General features: G+C 48.9%; 11 protein-coding genes across 11 annotated transcripts; 7 read left to right on the forward strand and 4 right to left on the reverse strand.

The window, feature by feature from the left end:
* Positions 1-209: 209 nt before the first annotated feature.
* On the reverse strand, positions 210-2,763 carry FSST1_011604 (cysteine--tRNA ligase; the record flags this gene model as incomplete). Its single annotated transcript, XM_083234752.1, has 4 exons — positions 210-1,235; positions 1,282-1,639; positions 1,694-2,481; positions 2,533-2,763. 4 exons carry the CDS (start codon positions 2,761-2,763, stop codon positions 210-212), a joined length of 2,403 nt encoding a protein of 800 aa, XP_083081300.1.
* Positions 2,764-3,352: 589 nt separating this feature from the next.
* FSST1_011605 (tRNA 1-methyladenosine methyltransferase subunit GCD14) lies at positions 3,353-4,840 on the forward strand (the record flags this gene model as incomplete). The annotated part of the gene is made up of 1 exon (XM_083234753.1): positions 3,353-4,840. One exon carries the CDS (start codon positions 3,353-3,355, stop codon positions 4,838-4,840), a length of 1,488 nt encoding a protein of 495 aa, XP_083081301.1.
* A 772-nt stretch (positions 4,841-5,612) lies between these two features.
* On the forward strand, positions 5,613-6,167 carry FSST1_011606 (uncharacterized protein; the record flags this gene model as incomplete). The annotated part of the gene is made up of 1 exon (XM_083234754.1): positions 5,613-6,167. One exon carries the CDS (start codon positions 5,613-5,615, stop codon positions 6,165-6,167), a length of 555 nt encoding a protein of 184 aa, XP_083081302.1.
* A 519-nt stretch (positions 6,168-6,686) lies between these two features.
* On the forward strand, positions 6,687-7,171 carry FSST1_011607 (uncharacterized protein; the record flags this gene model as incomplete). The annotated part of the gene is made up of 3 exons (XM_083234755.1): positions 6,687-6,734; positions 6,796-6,856; positions 6,933-7,171. The coding sequence occupies 3 exons, from the start codon at positions 6,687-6,689 to the stop codon at positions 7,169-7,171; spliced, it is 348 nt and encodes a 115-aa protein (XP_083081303.1).
* Positions 7,172-7,548: 377 nt separating this feature from the next.
* On the reverse strand, positions 7,549-9,456 carry FSST1_011608 (uncharacterized protein; the record flags this gene model as incomplete). Its single annotated transcript, XM_083234756.1, has 1 exon — positions 7,549-9,456. The coding sequence occupies one exon, from the start codon at positions 9,454-9,456 to the stop codon at positions 7,549-7,551; it is 1,908 nt and encodes a 635-aa protein (XP_083081304.1).
* A 736-nt stretch (positions 9,457-10,192) lies between these two features.
* FSST1_011609 (uncharacterized protein) lies at positions 10,193-11,290 on the forward strand (the record flags this gene model as incomplete). The annotated part of the gene is made up of 1 exon (XM_083234757.1): positions 10,193-11,290. The coding sequence occupies one exon, from the start codon at positions 10,193-10,195 to the stop codon at positions 11,288-11,290; it is 1,098 nt and encodes a 365-aa protein (XP_083081305.1).
* Positions 11,291-11,952: 662 nt separating this feature from the next.
* FSST1_011610 (RTA1 domain-containing protein) lies at positions 11,953-12,893 on the forward strand (the record flags this gene model as incomplete). The annotated part of the gene is made up of 2 exons (XM_083234758.1): positions 11,953-11,968; positions 12,016-12,893. 2 exons carry the CDS (start codon positions 11,953-11,955, stop codon positions 12,891-12,893), a joined length of 894 nt encoding a protein of 297 aa, XP_083081306.1.
* Positions 12,894-13,165: 272 nt separating this feature from the next.
* FSST1_011611 (glycoside hydrolase family 18 protein) lies at positions 13,166-14,206 on the forward strand (the record flags this gene model as incomplete). The annotated part of the gene is made up of 1 exon (XM_083234759.1): positions 13,166-14,206. The coding sequence occupies one exon, from the start codon at positions 13,166-13,168 to the stop codon at positions 14,204-14,206; it is 1,041 nt and encodes a 346-aa protein (XP_083081307.1).
* A 597-nt stretch (positions 14,207-14,803) lies between these two features.
* Positions 14,804-15,970, reverse strand: FSST1_011612 (uncharacterized protein; the record flags this gene model as incomplete). The annotated part of the gene is made up of 1 exon (XM_083234760.1): positions 14,804-15,970. The coding sequence occupies one exon, from the start codon at positions 15,968-15,970 to the stop codon at positions 14,804-14,806; it is 1,167 nt and encodes a 388-aa protein (XP_083081308.1).
* Positions 15,971-17,158: 1,188 nt separating this feature from the next.
* FSST1_011613 (uncharacterized protein) lies at positions 17,159-17,773 on the forward strand (the record flags this gene model as incomplete). The annotated part of the gene is made up of 1 exon (XM_083234761.1): positions 17,159-17,773. The coding sequence occupies one exon, from the start codon at positions 17,159-17,161 to the stop codon at positions 17,771-17,773; it is 615 nt and encodes a 204-aa protein (XP_083081309.1).
* Positions 17,774-17,905: 132 nt separating this feature from the next.
* FSST1_011614 (nucleoside diphosphate kinase) lies at positions 17,906-18,920 on the reverse strand (the record flags this gene model as incomplete). Its single annotated transcript, XM_083234764.1, has 6 exons — positions 17,906-18,105; positions 18,156-18,266; positions 18,322-18,380; positions 18,433-18,476; positions 18,538-18,568; positions 18,649-18,920. 6 exons carry the CDS (start codon positions 18,918-18,920, stop codon positions 17,906-17,908), a joined length of 717 nt encoding a protein of 238 aa, XP_083081310.1.
* Between the last annotated feature and the right edge of the window lie 533 nt (positions 18,921-19,453).

A 19,453-nucleotide genomic window follows, 5' to 3' on the forward strand; every position in this document is an offset into this window, starting at 1 on the left:
AGCCGTATTGCGTCCTTTTGATCATCCTCATCGTAACATACACAGTCCTTCATCTTTCACAGTCATGGCATTCAAATTTGCGAGTCACCCAATTGATAACAAGAGACTCCCAAGCACAAGTAGCCAACACAATGCTCAATTCTCGAAACGCTTTTGTTCTCATCTCCAAATTCCTCTTTTTAGATAACCTACCCGAACGGACACCGCCTCTACAACAATCCCTTGGCCTTCAGATCATCGTGCGCTTTCTTCTGTCGGTCCCACTGCTTCTTCAAGCCCTTGAGTTGACTCTTGGGCACATCACTTCCGTCCTTCATCTTTGTAGGCATACCCTGCTCATCCCAGGCGCTGTATCTCTCGTCGCCCTTGAACATACCTTCCGGTCTGACCTTAGCCTTTTCGCGGGCTTCTTGGTCTGCCTTCTCACGTGCAAGACGAGCCTCTTCCTTCTTTCGCGCCTTCTCGGCAGCCTGAGCAACCTTTTCCTCACGAGCAGCAATCAGTTCAGCGGCTGGGATGAACTTGATCAAAGAGGCTTGGCCATCGGGTCTGTCATCAAGGTACACTCCCAGGTTGGTAAGGTCATCGTCACGAATGCGGTCGGTCAAGGCGAGGATAGCCTTCTTAGTGTCGGGAGTTTGGCTGCCAACGATGCGGCGAAGCTCATCTCGAATTTTGGACACGGCACGAAGGTAAGGCATGGCCAATTGCTCGGGGTCGCGTGAGCCGCCGGCTGCGATTGACTCAAACTCGGTTGTAGGACTTTGCTCAACCAATGAAGAGATCTCCCCACTTTCAAGAGATAAGCCAGAAACGTCCGACTTGACCTTGGTAAAAGCATCAGCGTAGGGCTGCACAGCCGTCTTGGGATCGACATCAGAAGCGATGGTTGTTGCCCAACCGAGACCCTCATACGGGGGTGAAGCACTTGAGTCGAGACCAAAGATGCCAACAATCTTGGTGATCCATCGAGCAATCGACTCAAGAGTGGCGAGGTCGGCGTCCTTGTTGTCTCTCAAGTGAACATTGGCAGTGTTTACCAGCTTGAGGATAACAGACATGGCCCTTGGTGTGTCGAATGAGTTGGTCATGGCACCCTCGAACTCCTGCTTGGCTTGCTCCAACTCACCCAAAAGCCCCTCGCTTGCTTTGCCATCAGCACTCAGAGACAGAGACTTGACTCCGTATGTGATACCAGCCTCGGCAAGTAATGCCTTGACATTGATAAAGAAGTTCTTTCCCATGTTAGTCATTGTCAAATGCAGGATGAGTCATACTTACGCTGATAGTTGACTCCCAGTTGTCAGCTTGCAATCTCATGTCGGGTGAGATTTCAACGCCATCGTTCCATCGACCCATCAGGAAAACAATTCGCATGCCTCGCGACGAGTAAGTTGTAGCAAGCGCATCCTGGATGGTTTGGAAATTCTTGAGGGACTTGGACATCTTGGAGCCAGAGATAGACAAGTGGCCCATGTGAAGGAAGTAGTTTACCCACGTGTGTTCGCCCTTGCCGTGCTCACAGAAATAAGCCTCACTCTGTGCCAGCTCATTGTCATGATGAGGGAATGCAAGGTCAATACCACCGGAATGAATATCCATGTTGGGTCCCAGAACGGACCCTGCCATCACGGAGCACCTTTAAATACCAGTTAGCTCATTCCTCAACCAAGATTGGGCGATTTGAACATACTCGATGTGCCATCCAGGACGGCCGTCTCCCCAAGGGCTGGGCCAGAAGGGCTCACCAGCCTTGGACTTTTTCCACAGAGCAAAGTCACCGGGGTTCTTCTTTCCACTAAGGCCCTTGGAAAGGGATCCTTCACCCTCTTCTTGAAGGGACTTGTCGTTCCGGTTGTCAGGGCGCAGTCGTGCATAAGTGTTTCCGGCCTTCTCGAAAGCAGTGATATCGAAGTACACGGATCCCTCCGCCTCATACGCAAATCCCTTATCGACGATTGTCTTGACAAAATCGGCAATCTGAGGAACGTACTCGGTGACGCGAGTGATGACATCAGGTCGGAGGACGTTCAGCGCATCCATGTCGTCCATAAATAGCTTCTCCATGCTCTGAGTCAGATCTGTAAACATGGTCTGATCCCTGGTGTCGATCGTCTCTTTGTAAAGGGAATCGAGGTAGGGAAGGAGAATCTCATCGGTGCCAGGGAAGATCTCACCCGAGGCAATGGCTTCGGCGGCGGAAGTCATGTTGCTAAGATGCATCTTGACCTTGGCCTCGTCGTCTCCAGGCTTTCCCTCACCAGAAATGGTACTACCTGCGAGCACATGTCCGTATCCTGCTTCCCTTCGCTGGGCGTAGTTGGTCGCATCAATGTCCTCCCCGTCCTTGAGCAAAAGAGGCAGGTTGCTCTTGGCGTAAGCTCGGAAAGCAGCTAGAGCAAGGTCTCGGAGTTCGTCCTTGGAGTAGCTCTTATTCTTCTCAAGTTCGAGCAACCGTTGTCGTCGGGCCTTGATGATGATCTGTCGAGGTTTAGACAAGTCGCATGATGCCTAGCTTGCTCTCTATCATACCTTGTCGTCAATATCGGTAATGTTCATGACAAAATTGACCTCGAAGCCAAAGTAGTGCATCAGGATACGACGAATAATGTCTGTCGAGACATAGTTGCGAGCATGACCCAAGTGACTCTTGTCGTATACAGTAGGACCGCAGGCATACCACGAGACCTTGCCCTTCTCAATAGGGACAAATGGTACCGGGGCGCCGGGCTTGAGCGAGTTGTAGAGCTTTAGCGACTCCATTGTGCTCGTGTTGGAGCTGGTTAGATACGAATACAGTCGATGGAGGGGTCGTTGTCGAGCTGAGAATAATGGAGTGGAGATTTTAGATCGAATTGGAAGACGTTGTCGCAAGAAATTCATCCAGACGCCAAAGATAAAGACGAATGGAGAAGATTGAGAAGGTGAGAGAAAAAGAAGGAGAAGAAGGGTATCGTAAGAGGGAGGAAAGGAGGTGTATATGCAAGGTACTGTAAGGAAGGGGACCTTGGAACAAGACAAATGTCTACAAGAACGAGGCTTTGAGTCACAGTCGAGTCAAAGGGAGAGAAAGACGCCATCAATCAGTTTTCCAAGCAAGGGCCTGAGCTACAGGGAAGCTACAGGGGGAGCAGTCCCAACGTCCCCGCGATAACCCTCCAATGGCCTTGTCAATAGATCCTTTTTAGCGTGGTGCTGGATGCCCCTCACTAAGTTTTCAGTGGGGCAAACGCTAATCGTTCAGCCTCGCGCCGTATCTTTGGAAATATTTTCCTGCCTCGTCTAAAAATCCTATTTCTTCCAAAAACCCAACTCGATCTCAATAGACACGTCCCGACGTGCAATCGCATCAATGGCTCAACCGTCGCCTTTCCTCGAGCCAGGTTCCACCACTTCTTCTGGTGACCTGGCGATCGTTCTTCTCTCACGCGACAACCTTGAACCCGTTACCCTCGAGGAGTCGACTGGCGCAGTTGATGGCTACCTCGAAGGCGCGACCCTCAACACACGATTCGGATCTTTTCCTCACTCGACGCTACTCAATATCCCTTGGGGATCTCAAGTCCGCGCATCAAATGTTGATACTGGCTCAAGAGGACGAAAGCGCCGCCGTGAAGTGACTGACGACGACACACCAACAACGACTGGCCCTGATGAAGAGGTTACTAGTGTCAAATCTAAGCCTGCGAAAAAGGCTGTCGTAGCAGCAAGTGGCTTTATTCATATTCTTCGACCGACCCCCGAACTTTGGACGAGCAGTCTCCCCCATCGAACCCAGGTTGTTTATACACCCGATTACAGCTACATCCTACAGAGGATACGAGCAGTTCCCGGTACTCGCATTATCGAAGCAGGCGCCGGTAGTGGTAGTTTTACGCACGCTTCTGCGCGAGCTGTATACAACGGGTACCCCAAGGATGGCAACGACCGAAAAGGAAAGGTCTTCAGTTTCGAATACCATGAGCCGCGATATCAGAAGATGCAAGAAGAGATCCACGAGCATAGACTGGACGGTGTTGTTAAGCTGTCACACCGCGATGTTTATGGAGAGGGTTTCAACGTGGACGGGAAATCTCCCTTGGCTACGGCAGTCTTCCTCGATCTACCAGCGCCATGGGAAGCCCTTCACCATTTGTCCCGACAAAGACCCGAAAAGCTGAAGGACGAAGAGAACTGGGTCTCGCCCCTTGATCCTAAGAAGAGCGTTCACATCTGCACCTTCTCACCATGTATAGAGCAGGTTACCCGGACCATTGAAGAGCTCCGACTCCTAGGCTGGACAGATATCGATATGGTCGAAATATCTGCCCGACGAATCAACACTGTCCGTGAGCGAGTGGGCGCGAATCTCCCTGCTGAAAGAGGAAACATTCAGGCACCAGCAGACGTGAAAGAAGCTATGCAAAGACTAAAGGAAATCAACCAAAAGACCAAGGAATTTCACAAGGTCGCTTTTAAGTCAACAAATACTGAAGATGACTCTTCAGCAATGGACATCGATACACCAAAGTCAAACTCATCCAAGCCCAACGGAAAGGTCACCGAAGATGATTTCAAGCCTTGGATGAACGGAAATCTCTATCACAGACCCGAGACCGATCTCAAGACCCACACGTCATACCTCACATTTGCTGTCCTGCCTAGAGAATGGACGGAGGAGGATGAAGCAGCTGCTTTTGCGAAGTGGCCATGCGGGAAAGAGGGTGGAGTGATTGGAAGCCTCAACAGGCAGGCTCGCAAACAGCAGACACGGGAGAAGCTTGAGGCAAGGAAGAGGCAGAAGCAGGAGAAAGATACCCAGAAAGAGGGACCGGCCGAAGAGACGGTCGAAGCGCAATAATAATGTGACCGGCTGATAAGCGGGTTGTAAGTTCAAACATATCAATTTCTCCAAGCCAATCTGCGCCTCGGGCGATCAATTGGATGGTTACATTCTATCCAACCAGCATTGTGATCCCTTCTACTTCTAAATCGTGATATCAGTTCTCTCAACCACAAACCTCTGGTGCCCAAAGAACTTCATTACTACCGTCATACTTTCAGTTTTCCATTCGTGGTTTGAAGCCGCGCCGCACGCGATAGGCAGCTGACAAGGCGGCCTTGGCTGAGGCCATGCTCTTTTTACCAGATCAGGAACCTCGCAGCTCTAGCCAAAGTGCAGCTCTTCAATTGGCAGATGCAGTGACACCTGTCCAACGCTTATAGCTTCCACAAATAAGCCTTTGATATTTTGACCAACTACATGAATTATTTGCTCATGCAGCACCCAATCAGGTGTACACCAAGCTTGCCTCGACGGCCCACGGGTTCCTAGCGACACAAGAGGTCGAATTTTGTGTTTCCGCTGCATGCGGTTTTCCTCTCGGCACCTAACGACGAGAGTGAGGCTGTCGGGCAGGGAAACATGTTGGGACAGGACGATATGCGAACTTTGAGTTTCCAGATCGTTGGCGACATGCTTCTGCTTGGAGGGTTATCCCTGACTTATATCTGTTGGACGCATCCGGTCGATCGTGTGCTTGATTCTGTTCAAAATTGGTAACAGACCGACAAATTTCACATTCCGTTATCCTGAGTAACCTGCGTAACAGATGCAGCACGCAAAGGTCACCATGAAACAGATTGAGCCATCATACAAAGGTTCGCGGTGGTCACAATGGTCCCTGCATAACTCAGGGCTATACTACTATCGAGCTCGATACATATCATTAGAAGACATATCATCCATACGACCTACTGGTAGGGACTGGTTTGTTCCCAATGTCCGAGGCGGATACATTCACTATGAGTCCAAGGCCGCCAATGAGGCCGCAGCCCAGAATTATTCCAGTCAAGTCCCGGAGCTATCAACATGCTCTACCGCAACACCAACACCAACAACAAGTGGCCCGCCTGCTCCTTTACCAGTCGCATCGGGTCAAACGAACGATGAGGCCGTTGCTGCCAAGCCGTTGCCGGAAGACAGCATGTTGATGAGCGGCGCTTTGCAGACAGAAGCAGGTATGACAGAAGCAGTGGTGGTTATATCAAGTCCCGGTCAACTCAGGTGGACATCAACGACATCAAAAAAGCAGAAAGAGAAGAAGCACGGAAAGAAGACGGAAGTGGATAAACGAAAGCAGGTTAGCAATAAGACGAAGGTTAATAAATGGCTGGATGCTCTATGATGATATGGTTAGCTTACATATCAGACGACTGGCGGTATCGTGATTTTCATGGAGTTTGGAATAGTACTCGTATGAGTTGAAGGATACAACTTCATGGAGCGAAGCTCAAGATATCTCTAGAATACCTAGGTAGGTTGTAGATAACGAATGCACTGTGCACCTCCAAATAAAGTCATTATTGGTCTGCTAATTTGTCTCGGGAAAGTAAATCAATAGTGGTTTTTTTACTAATAAACTTTGAACTTAAAGTGCCATTGAAGATTCTCTTATTGTATTTATGGAGCAAGAGATTGGAATAATTAGAGATTCTACTTTTAAACAATGAAGAACCGCCCAGCCGCACATTAACACAGTGCTACTCTCAGTCTTTAACTACCGGCCGGATCAACTCTTCTCCACCTCAACCCGCCCATTCGTTCGTCAACCACCAAAGCCTCGCCAATTTTCAGTATATTCCAAGCTCCAGCTCAGCCTCGGCCTCGTACACGCGACAAATTCGATATCAACGCAGCCGCAATCATGACTTCCACAATCGGTATTCCCATCAAGCTCCTGAACGAGGCACAGGTCTGTATGCCCCTTGTTAACTTTTATTCCATTTGTGGAGAGAGCTAACTTTAGTATGCAGGGCCACATTGTTACCCTCGAAATCACCTCTGGTCAGACCTACCGCGGCAAACTCCTCGATGGTATGCTTCTTCTCCCTTCCTACGCCGTATTCTCTATAGGATGGCGTTTGTTGGAATACTCGCTAATATGGTGCAGCTGAGGACAACATGAACGTCCAACTCAAGGATATCACCGTCACCGCCCGCGACGGCCGCGTCTCCCATCTCGACCAGGTCTACATCCGCGGCTCCCACGTGCGTTTCTTCATCGTTCCCGACATGCTCCGCAACGCGCCCATGTTCCGCAGCCGCAACGTTCGTGGCCGTGGTGTTGGTCTCGCTAGAGGTCGCGCAACTGTCAGCCGAGCGCGCGCAGGCGGTCGAGGAGGACGATAAACCTAGAAAAGGGAAGAGGAGAGGCGAATAATAGAGAGACAAATGCGTGTTTTGGCGTTCAGGCTTATTTGGATTTTTCATGAGCTTCAAACGAGGGGTTTATCATCTTCGTTTTTTTGGTAAAAGTGAATCATGAGGAGAGGGGGAAGTGATGCATCAGGCTCAGGTATGATACCAGTCTAGACATGGAGGACGAGATGCTGCATTTATTGTGAGGCTCGACGAGGAATGCATGACCTCGTAGCAGAGTGTGGGTTCTTTCAGATTGACTAGATTACAAAAAAGAGGCGTCTGTCTGTCACGCCTGGTATCTCGTCACCATCTATTATATCGTCTCAGGTGCTTTCACTTCATTTTTAATGTACATGTCCCCCTTTTTATTTCATTCGTCCAAGAGCTTCTTGAGCCTTAGCCACGAGTTCTCGAACCTCGTTGATCTCATCGCCCTTGTGGTCAACAACCACCCGCTCTTGTGGTTTTTTAACATTGGTAACAGCTGCAACACTCTCTTCGACGCCTCGTAAAGCTTTGCGTCCCTCTTCACGGACTTCGCCCTCCCAAAATGATCGCGCGGCATCCCATTTTTTCTGCAGACGGCTGGCACTCCATACTACTCCCAGTGCTGCGACAGCCCCAGCTTCGAAAATGGAGAAGGAAGAAACGTAGAGGAGGGCACCGAGGGAGGTGGTGAGACCTGAAGTACCAAGAGATTGCACAACAAGTCTTTGAGCTAGTGCCTGCAGCGCAGGGACAGTCTCATTTTGTAGATATCGTCGTGTGAAAGCGATGTGGCCAGGCCATTTGGGTAACGCTGGGCGAGTGTCAACTGACACGAATGGTTCCAACTCTCCCGAGCCAAGTTGCTTCAGGTCGGGGTTGACGCCACTGGACGAGTGTGGTTGAGGGTATCTCTGGTCGGCCTTTGCGGCTTGGGCGATCTGTCCGGTGAGATAGACGAGTTCTCGCTCTGTTGTGGGTAGAAACCGTTGGTTCAACATCTCATTTGTGAGCATAGCAACATCATCCACTCTCAAGAACAGTTGCCACCATCCTAGCTTACGCCATCTTCTGCCTGTAAACGCCAGGTCAAGCTCTTCTTGTAGTTCCGCATGTGCTTTTTGTGACCATTCGCCTACTGCCCGGTTCAGAGTATGAGAAAAGGTAGGCTCCTGGCCAACAGGAGTCTCCTGGTAAATGTGCCTAATTTCAAGGCGGTTCTCAAGCTCGCATCTCGCTAATACGTTGTTTAGTAGAGAGGATATCAATTCTCGAACCGCGGGTTTTGTGGTTTCGTCGGAAGAGCTGATGCTTGACTTGAGCCATGTTGTCAAAGCGGGGAGATTGCTTCTGAACCAGAGTCGCTCATACTCTATGGCGTTACCGGAGCTCTTGCGGAAAAGTGACACGCCCTTGTCAGCAGCAGAGACGTCAACCATCTCAAAGGGGACATCGACCTGCTTTGGGTCAACGCCTTTAAGGTCAACCACTTTTAACACAGACTCCTCCCCCTGGGTAACCGGTACTGCTGTAGCATTGACAGCTCCCCTGAAGCCATCGCCTACCACGATCGCCCGATGCACGGGGGTGGTCACTGGGGTTACTCGATCCTCGGCTGAGGGAATGCCAACCTTGGGAACGAGAACAGATTCCTCCACTTCGACAGTTCTCGCTTGCTCATCTCTGGCAAATTCAGGAAGATGGGTCTCCATTAACAGTAACTCCAGATTGAGGCTGTTCCATTCGGCGGATGAGACGTTGATTTCACTGAAAAGACTCGATTTGGTAACTGTCAAGGTGCTCTGTTGCTCTTCGGTAGACCGGATTCGAACGATTAGAGGGTTCTCCGGATTGTGGTCCTTTAATTGCCGCTCCCATTCCTGCTCGTCCTGCAACGGATCCGTCATGAGAACTCTCAACACATCCTTCGCCCTTTGTCCCGCCTCGGAACCGGGTCCCAGTCCTAAAATTGCAACCCTCACAGCTTCCTGACCTGGTATTTGTCGCAGACCTTGAAGTGCCAATTGTAGTCTTGAAATATTTACCAGCGAAGGTGCGAGTTTTTGAATATCGAGGAGGTGCTGTTGTAGCTCATGGCGTGCATTCGTCGAGTCCGTAGAGGTCGAAGCGAAGCGTTTTACGAGGGCATCGCGACGGGTCCGTATCCTTGGGCGGGCAGATGATGTGATGGAGCAAAAGGGACATATCGAGGTACCTTGGGGCTTAGAAGGCTGCAACAAGGCGCCTAGTCTGCCTGCACGAGGCAAACGGGCTCTTGACGAAGCCATTTATTTCCCCTTGAACCAAAATGATTGGCGATGACGAGGTTCAATTCAATTCAGTCAGTGATCGTTTTCGGAGATGGAGCTCCTCAAACAGGCAAGGTGAGCTCCGTTTTCGCGGCAAAGGACCGGCAAATTACGGAAGGCAGCTCAACGTAAGTAACGGTTCGCCTTCACACCCTCTTTCTCTTGTTCCTCGACTCATTCGCTACCAACCAAACAAGCATCAGCCTTACAAGCTTGGAAAGTTGTTGTCGATCACTTGTGGTTCTCTTGAACCTTTGCTTGCCTTGGATAGGAAAAAGTGACGATGTTGCTCCAATTTTATTGAGTTTTTTTTTTATGTTATGCCTGTTCTGCTTGTGAATGTGATAGGGAATCCTTCTGCACTGTTCGATTCATGTCATGTTTTACCTTGTATCGTCTGATACTTGTGATTGCGCTGTAGCCGCCGCTGCTTATGTATGTAGGACTTGCTCCCATTTATATACAACTTGTTTCCGTATTTTAAAAACTTGCTTCGTATTTCTCAAACCGAAGCAACCATCCCAAGTGATTGCCTATATCATTACACCTACCTATTCAACATTCAGTTGGTTATATATATCCTTTGAGTTGGGCATCATCTGACTCTTCAAAGTACCATCTGACTTAGTAGTGCTTCACATGGTACGGTTGTCTAGACTTGCCGAGCAACTCATTCATCTACTCCAATTCAATTTCAACTTCACTTTACTCCACCATGACAGCAGTTATGGAATACAATCAACCGCCGCCTGCATTTGACTCTTGTGATCAAAATGGATCTCGCTTTCCAATGGCGGATATCAAGGAGTCAATACGAAAGGCATTTCCAAAAACATCAGAGCTATTAAATTTACTGGAGCAGACAAAACATATTCGCTCCGATGTTGCCCTACAGCAAAAGATCGTCTCAGACCTTGAGTCGCAGTTAGCAGACTCAAACCGGGAGCTCGACGGATTAGATCGCAGACGCCTGGCTGACCTTGAGTCGCATAAAAAATACCGCGATGGCCATGTCATGAAGTTTTTATACAAGGCTAGCGGTAAGGAAACCTCGTTTACGGGTCAAGCTGAGAGGGAAGAACAGAATTACCACAACACACTTCAGCAGGCGCATCACGCAGCGGAGCACAACTCCAGTGTCAAAGCGAAACTGGAACAGGAACTCGAGAAAAAGAGAGAGCTTGACCAGAGTATGCAGGGTTACCTCGACCTTCAGAAGCAGCTCGACGATATTTACGACGATATCTTTTCAGGCCCGACGCCTGAGTTCCCGGAAGAGGACGAAAAGGAACGACGAAGCGACGCTGCATTATCTACTTATGTTACTACAAAGACAGCACTGGAACTAGACCACAAAGCAGTGGATCTTCTTGAGCAAGCGACAGCAACCATGACGGCTGGACTGCAACAGATAGACAAGGCTCTTCAATCAGGAGACATGAACCACATACGATATCTGAATCAAGGAAGGGACCTCGTTCAGCAGAGCAAAACAGCCGTCGATCAGCTGGTGCAGCTCGGTCCGGACGTGATCGAGCTACCTCCCGAGGCTAACCCGCGCACCATGGAGGTCACATCCAATCTGGGCGAAGTCTGGGGAAAGGTTGATATCACAGGTGGTCGTCAAGAAGTAGCGCGATGCACAGCAGCTTTGAATAATTGTCTAGGTCAGGCGAAGGAGAGGAGACATTGCCTGTCCAAGGATTTGAAGCGGAAAGAGGAAGAGATGGAGACAGCGAGGACAGAGTTACAGAAGATTCGGAAGGGTATTTTTGAGGAAGTTGTAGGCGCTGATTTGGTGAAGGGATCATAGATGGTACGTAGACTACCTAAGATACAGCTCGGGTCTCGGTTCATAGAGGGTCTTGAAGCCCATTATTAGACTTGCTAAGCATCTTCAAATCTTCACTGTCGTCGTTAGAAACTAAATATGATTCGTCTTTTCGGCAACGGTCGCTTAATTCTTGACATGCCAAGGAATTCTGACAGCGGTCAAAGCGCACTGGATTGTTTAGTTAGCGTTAGTTGGACATTCTCATGTGAAGATGCAAGCAAAACAAATCACGCTTCTGATTTAACAAATTGAAGTGTTCCGAATTGGGAAACCAACTCGTCGTGGAAACCGTTTTTCGTTAAATCTTAAACGATTATCAAAAAGCCGTTTGGGTAGTTCGCAAAGACCCTTGAAGATTGACCCAATAGCCAACCTATTTCATACCATTTAGCGAGTCCGAGCAAAGAATGATGATTCATGACTTTCACTAGCATCAGGGGTTTCTCCCATGGACTGAATACCTATTCAAGCTTAAACACAAGGTAAATTGAACCAAGTCGCGTTCCTTGCTTTAAGGGTCTCGCAAAGGATTTAAAGATCCAACCCTGCCTGCCTTGCTAATGCTTGGTTGATGTTGTATTACTATACTAGACCCTTTTGTGATCATCAAGTATTAGCTTTGACTTGTCACTGTCTTCAATATGAGCAGCTCAGGGGGTATGTTTGGTATTAAATATTTATTTTATATGCACTAACAACATCAGATCGGCCACCTATTAATGGCTACGTTGACCCCAACTTCCCAAATCCCAATGGCGAGTGGGATACACCCATCATCATCTATGGCTACACGCCTGCTTTCTCCCTTGCCGTCTTCGCAGCAGCTTGGTTCGCTCTATTCATGATCATCCATCTCTTCCAGACCATTCGATTTAGAAGTTGGTACTTTATCACTTTCCCCGTTGGTCTCCTCTTCGAAATCGTTGGGTATATTGCTCGTTCGCTCTCAGCAAAGAAAGACCCGTACCATCTTCTGTACTTTATCCTCAACTACTTCTTCATCGTCACGGCACCTGTTTTCCTCGCTGCAGGCGTTTACACCATCCTCTCGGCATTGATCCCTCGTCTTGGACGTCGATACTCTCTTGCGCCGCCAAAGTTTATTCTTTGGTTCTTTATCACGTCTGATGTTATTGCTACGGTTGTTCAGGTTACAGGTGCTGCCCTCATCGGAGTGAGACAGTCGAACCGTGAAGATCCCACCGTTGCCAATAACATTCTTCTTGGAGGTCTGGCCTATCAGGTCTTCTCCATCAGTGTCTTTGTTATCCTCACAGCAACCTTTTTATTCCGTGCTCGGAGGGAGATTAGCGCTCGCGGCAAGAAGCTAAGTATATTCTGCGCCGCTTTTTCAGTGGCTACCATCTTGGTTTACCTGCGAACAATCTTTCGTCTCGCAGAAACGGCCGAAGGACTTGGAGGTCATTTATACTCGAACGAGATTTACTTTGCATGTCTTGAGTTTGCCCCTATTGCATTGGCTGTGATGCTCTTTGCTATATGGCATCCTGGTCGATGTGTTGGTAAAAAGGTGCGGGTGAAGGACTTGGAAAAGGAACAGGCTCGAGTTCAAAACTTTTAATACAATCAAAGAATGATACCCAGATCAAGCTAGATAATTATCTTCTATAATCAGTAATCCAAATGTATTGATTTGGAATCTTTATCCCCAGGTTCAAGTGTCTTGTAGCTGCCCAGTTTACTGGCTGATATCCATTGTATCTTAGAAGGTACTGAAGGTTAGGCTTCAGCAGCTCCACCAAAGCTTACAGCTGTACTTCAAACCACCGCAATCCCCAAGCTCCCAGCTCAACCTCACTCATTAACAACCTCAACCGGCAAAAGAAACACACCATGCCTCCTCTTCCACCCTCGGCAAATCCCCTCCCCCGGTTAGTCACATACTACCAAACCCATCATGACTCCTCAGGAAACCTCATCTCTCCATTGCCCCTCATCACACAACCGGGTATCGCCATCACTCACGTCATTGTCGCCGCCATCCACATAAACGAGGATCCTGAGAAGATCACGCTGAACGATTATCACCCGTCTCATCCTATCTTCCAGACAATGTGGGCAGAGCTGCGTGTTTTGCAAGCTTCGGGCGTCAAGGTCATGGGCATGTTGGGCGGTGCTTGCCAGGGTAGTTACGCACGTCTAGATGCTGACCAGGACACGTTTGATCGGTTCTATGGTCCTGTGAGAGACATGATTCGAGAAAGGGCCCTCGATGGTTTGGATCTGGATGTTGAAGAGGAGATGTCACTGGGTGGAATCGTGCGGTTGATTGATCGCCTTCGCAACGACTTTGGTCCAGCTTTCATCATCACTCTCGCCCCCGTCGCCATGTCTCTGATTGACTTCAGAAGGAACCTCAGCGGATTTGACTACGAGGCTCTGGAAGTTATGCGTGGTCGCGACATTGCCTGGTACAACACCCAATTCTACTGCGGCTGGGGAGACTGCAGCAACCCACTCATGTACGATCTCATGGTCCAAAAGGGCTGGCCACCGGAGAAGATCGTCATTGGACTCCTCACCAACTCAGAGAATGGCCACGGTTATGTGCCGTTCAACCCTCTCAGTATGGTGCTTACCACATTACGGGGACGGTATGGAAAGTTCGGGGGTGTAATGGGATGGGAGTACTTCAACAGTTTGCCTGGAGGAAAGGAGAGGCCTTGGGAGTGGGCGAGAGAGATGACCAAGTTATTGAGGGGGCATATTCTTTCGAGGCCAGCACAGGTGACACAACCGGCCCAACAAGAGCAACCACTCGCAGTGGAGGGCGCCGCTAAAAAGAACAAGGAGGTCGATCCAGATACCCCAGGTGGAAAAGACGTACCACTACCGAAGCAGTTTGACTACTACACGGATGGTTCTGATGCATAGATGTTATGTTTGTCAGAATCCACAAAGAGGTCTCCGAGACCTGTGGTCACTGCGACGTATCGCATCTTCAGCCCACAGATCCATTAACTTCACAACGCTCCGCCCGAACCATAGTTATCTACCACAATGGATAGGAATCGGTCCCAGTACATTTTGCTGGCTCAGATCCCACCAGAAACCCTGAGACAAAGCCCTGCTGAGGTGTCTATGGAATTGTATCCACAGGCGCTATCAATGACCCAACACTCTAATATACAAGTTAAGTAGGGCTGCCGGGATCACTATCATCATAGTATCATAGGTATTTGAGGAGATGTCACAGGTGGCTTCACATGGCGAGTCATTCTTCTGATTTAATAACGGTTGTTCCATCATTGCGAGGGGATAACTGTGCAGGAAACTGGTCAACTAACAAATGAAATAGCTTGACTCCTCGTAGAATACAGTGAACCATTGAAATACATGTCGAGGCAAAGGCAATACCACATGAGCCACCAAAAATTACACCCCCCCATGTCCACCGTGGACCACATTAGCCTTCATAATTCATGTAACGCAAAACACGCCGAACGATAACACGTGTCATAACCCCCACCCCTAAAAGCATGCCATCCAGGGGCTGCATTGGGCCTCGACGTTGTAGCTGTTATAGCGAGGGTAAGTGCCCTTCATGGCAGCCAGAATGGGGTTGAAGAATTGCTCGTTGAACCGCTTGGTATCGCAAGATGAACACGGTCCGCTCAGGAAGTTGTCATAGCTCGTGTTGTAACTGAGGTAGCCAACAACATTTTGATGAGAAACATCAATGGCCTGAAGTCTGAAAGCCTCTGGCATGACAACCCAGTGATCCGAAGTAGAGTTGCGCTTTCCTGGCACAATGGGGTTCTGGTTGAAAAGGGTGCTATTCATGCCAATGTCATGAAGGGCTTTGATCATGAGGAGAGTCAAATGAGAATCAGAATCGATCTGGATTCCTGCACAATCAATGTTGATGGTGTATCCGTCTCCTTTTACTGGCTGGGCGACGCATTTGCCGGTCTGTCGATCCCAGGAGAACTTTTCGATGAAGGCTTGCCAGGTGTTGGGCCAGTTGACGAAACGAGGACTGACGAGAGCGGACACAAATAGCTTGCCAGTGTTGGGATCTGTGGGAGGGGCTGGATCAGCACCATCAGTAGGGCTTGGTGTTGCAGGCGGCTGCGAAATGAAGGTGGTAGCAGGAGGAGCGGGTGATGTTTGCAGGGTAGAGGTGGGAGAGCTCATGTCGCTAGGACGAGGGGGGGCCTTGTCATCACGGTTGCAGACGAAAGCAGACAGACAAACAGCATCGTCGGTGACTGTCGTGTTGAGAGCGGCGCTGACAGGACGGCCACGGTAGGCATAGCAGTTGAGCTCCTGGCCACCCTCTTTGGTAGTTACGGCAGATCCAGCAGGCATTCCATCAGCGACGGCAGGGTTGATGTAGGCTGTCCAAACAACACCATTGGAAAGCTTGACTGTGGTTCCCTTGGGATTCCATGGGTACTTTCCACTTGCATAGGGGACTTCGACGGACAGATCAGGGGCAGCAGGGAATGTGGAGGCATCTTCGGGCCACTTGATGTCTTTGTACCAGTTGACCTGGCGAGATGTTGACCATTTGGGATGATCCTTGTTGTCACCAATGCCACAGTCGGCAAGGATGAGATCTTCGTCGGGATGACGAATCTGGGCTTGGGCAGTCGCCAGAAGGGCGCCGACGGCAGCCAACTTGATACAGATCATGTTGGTGATGTAGTGAGTTCAGGGGATGTAGTGTTGGGAATGAGTGCAAGATCTGTAGGACCACTGATGGTTCTCTGTGACAGTGGAGTGAGAGATCAGTTTGAGTTGAGATGAAGTTGGTGGTGAGAGGAGATGAAGAAGAAGAGAAGATGGAAACAAGAGGAGGGGCAAGAAAGGTTATAGAGGCCTAGAAATTCTACATTGAGGCAGTCAAAGGTCAAGCACCTTCCCTCTGCTCTTATTCTAGTCATTTCGTTGGGGTTGTTGAATACTCCAACCATGTCTTAGGAAAGAGCTTGCGCGCCTCGCACCTAATGATCAATAAAGAGGGCAGGAACGAGATAGAGATGATGCCATCAGCTACCAAAGCCGGCACATTATGTCATCAAACGTCTCAAATCGTACCATCTTGAAACTGTTGAGAGTCAGTTAACGCAGAAGAATTTCTTAAGAGGAAGGAGTGGTTGGAGCTCGATGGTTCATTTGTACAGACCACGATGCCTTCAGTTTACCTGTGAAAACATCGGCGGGTACGTCAATAGGAAGGTAAGGATTCAGTTGCTAGTAGATTAACAGTCTGTAACGCACCAATTCGATTTTCTTGACGGATTTGATAGTGCGCTGCAGTTCAATTTCACATTTGAACTTTAGATGATGTTTTGCGAAGAGGCCGTGGTTACGTAGATAAACATTTTACTGAAGGCACACGTTCTTGTTTCAAGCAGAGCCTCCTATCTCTCGAATATTCATGCAAATCCTTCGTCTAGGAGTTTTAATATTACACTTGATTTTTATTACCATTGCCGAATGATATAATCTTTATTGGGAGAGAAGTGATAGTTGGCCGTGGATTGCAGTGAGTCAAATAGTACGCACAAACTTGACTTGTAACAATGAGATACAACCAGGTTCCAAAAAGGCAGCAAAGGTATGGCACCACCACTCACTGACTTAATATATGGGATGATAATTCAGAACGTATTCAATTCCTAACAATTCAAATCCATGGAAAAGAGCATGCTGAAATTACTAAAGCGGGCTACCCTGAAGCTTCAGTGTGAGGAACGAAGTCTTCTCGATCTGTCAGCAGCTCCACTCAAGCGTAGCAAAATATCAACAATGATGGCTCTATTTTCACCATTCTAATACTGCACTACCATCTTCAGGCTTAATAATTCTAGTCTTAACATGCGCCGCAACCTGGTAGCCTTCAATTGTCGTTCCAGCCTCAGGGCTCGTGCTCTTCCACGCCAATTCAACTCAACGATCCGCGCCGAGTCAACCCAAGCTTCCCGTATTGACCGCATCACATCAAAGCTGCCTCGGCGTTTGCAGAAATACACAGGCGGTTTACGGAACGCGCCAGTTTCGCATATTGTCTCTTTTCTGATCCTACACGAAATCACAGCCATTGTGCCTGTTCTAGGACTATTCGGACTTTTTCATTACACGAACTACGTGCCTGTCGACTACGTAACGGGCTATTTTCACGGCCACGTGGATGACGGAGTTGCTCGATTTGAGCGGTACTTCAAACGCAAGGGCTGGTTTGGCTTTGGGCAGAACGAAGAGGGTGAGGCAACATCGAGCACATCTACGACACACCCTGACTCGAAATCTGCAAAAGCAATTGAGCGCTGGCATAGTGGAGATGGACGTTACAAGGTCCTAGTAGAGGTTGCTCTGGCATATGCAATTACCAAGGCTTTACTGCCAGTCCGAATTATTGGAAGCGTCTGGGCTACGCCATGGTTTGCCGGAGTGCTCATGAGAGCCAAAGGGGTATTCACGCGCAAGCCTTAGTCACTCATGGTAATGAGACCATCAAGGTTGAGAAGATTTTGTCTTGATTTTGATATACCCACAGAGATGAAGTCATCCCACTTATATGTGCTTTTCCATTCCGTCATTTAGGGTGTCATACCAATGACAGATTTAAGCCTTCTCGTAGACCCAGTTGAACTGGGCGGACTTCCAGGAGACAACCTCGCCGTCCTTGAACCAGAGAGCAATCTCCTTCTGGGCGTTCTCGACGGAGTCGGAACCGTGGCAGACGTTGCGGCCGACGTCGATGGCGTAGTCACCACGGATGGTACCGGGAGAAGAGGCAAGGGGGTTGGTGGCACCGAGGATGGCTAGGGATATGATTAGTATTCGTATAAATTGTTGAAACAGTCAAACATACAACGGCCAGTCTTGACGGCGTCACGGCCCTCCCAGACCATGGCGCAGATGGGGCCAGAGTTCATGTACTCAATCAGACCAGCGAAGAAAGGCTTGCCAGCGAGATCAGCGTCTGCGAGTATGTTAGAGTTGATTGACATGCCAGGTAGATAGTTTTGGTGACGAACAGTGCTTCTCGAGGTGCTCCTTGCCGGGGGTGACAAGCTTGATAGCAGCAAGCTTGAAGCTATCCGAAAGTTAGTTTCTGTAGTAACGTTTATGCAGATACAAATGCTTACCCTCGGTTCTCGAAACGAGAGATGATGGGGCCAACGAGTCCACGCTGTGGTAGATGAAGTTAGCTCTGTTCGAACAACCACGTATCAACACCAAGGCATGTTTACCTGGACACCGTCAGGCTTGATAGCAATGAAGCTACAGCAATATTAGCACGAATTCATAATAGAGGAGCATCAACCTTGATGGGTGTATAGCTTGGTGGCGGGGTAGCTTACGTCTGCTCGGAGGAGGACATTTTGGCGATATTCTTGTCTGGTATGACTTGAGATGTAGGAACAGAGGAGGAAACAGTAGAATGGCAAACGGGGACTGGAGGAGAAAGGCTTGAAGAAGGCGGTGAAAAGAGGATATAAAAGGCGAGGAGGGCGAAGAGCAGAGCAAAAAATGGCGGGGCAAGATTTTCCGCAGTCCTCCGTCTCTGTTGCTTGCTATTCTCGTTGCCGCTCACGGCGGGGTCTTTTCGCTGGCGGGGCTCTTCAGCAGCCATGATGAGCTGGCGTTGAGGGGTCTTGGTAGGTGCGAGATCTGGGGAATTCACACGGACACGTGACTGATAATTGGTCGATGTTGACACATTGATCCAAGAAAGAAGTAGAGACAAATCAGACGGTCAATCAATATCCAAATAAAGATATAGATGGATGTAAATGAACTTCAACCAATCTCAATCAGCTTTAGTGCAAAAGGGACGATTAGAAAATGACTTACAAAGCTCATATGTCAACAAAACACAACAACTACAAACTTCCGATCAGCAAGTACAGTGTAATAACGTCTAACTCAATGGCAAAGAAAGCAAGAATGAAACCTAGAAACTGGTTCATTATCAGGTCTAGTCTTCTACTGAAGCTTGCCCCGCCATCTTGGTACCCGCTCCCCTGCGTCTCACACTAATCCCGTTTCGGATTGAAGTTTCACTGGGAGCCAGGGAGCTAAGGGACAGCTTGACTTCGACATCATCAAAGCTGAGGCTATCCCCAGCAATAACAACACTCACTTCTGCTAGACAGAGGATTTCAC

This window comes from Fusarium sambucinum, chromosome III (genome assembly GCF_050947815.1).
Source record: "Fusarium sambucinum isolate potato_lamoka chromosome III, whole genome shotgun sequence".
NCBI lineage: Eukaryota > Fungi > Ascomycota > Sordariomycetes > Hypocreales > Nectriaceae > Fusarium > Fusarium sambucinum.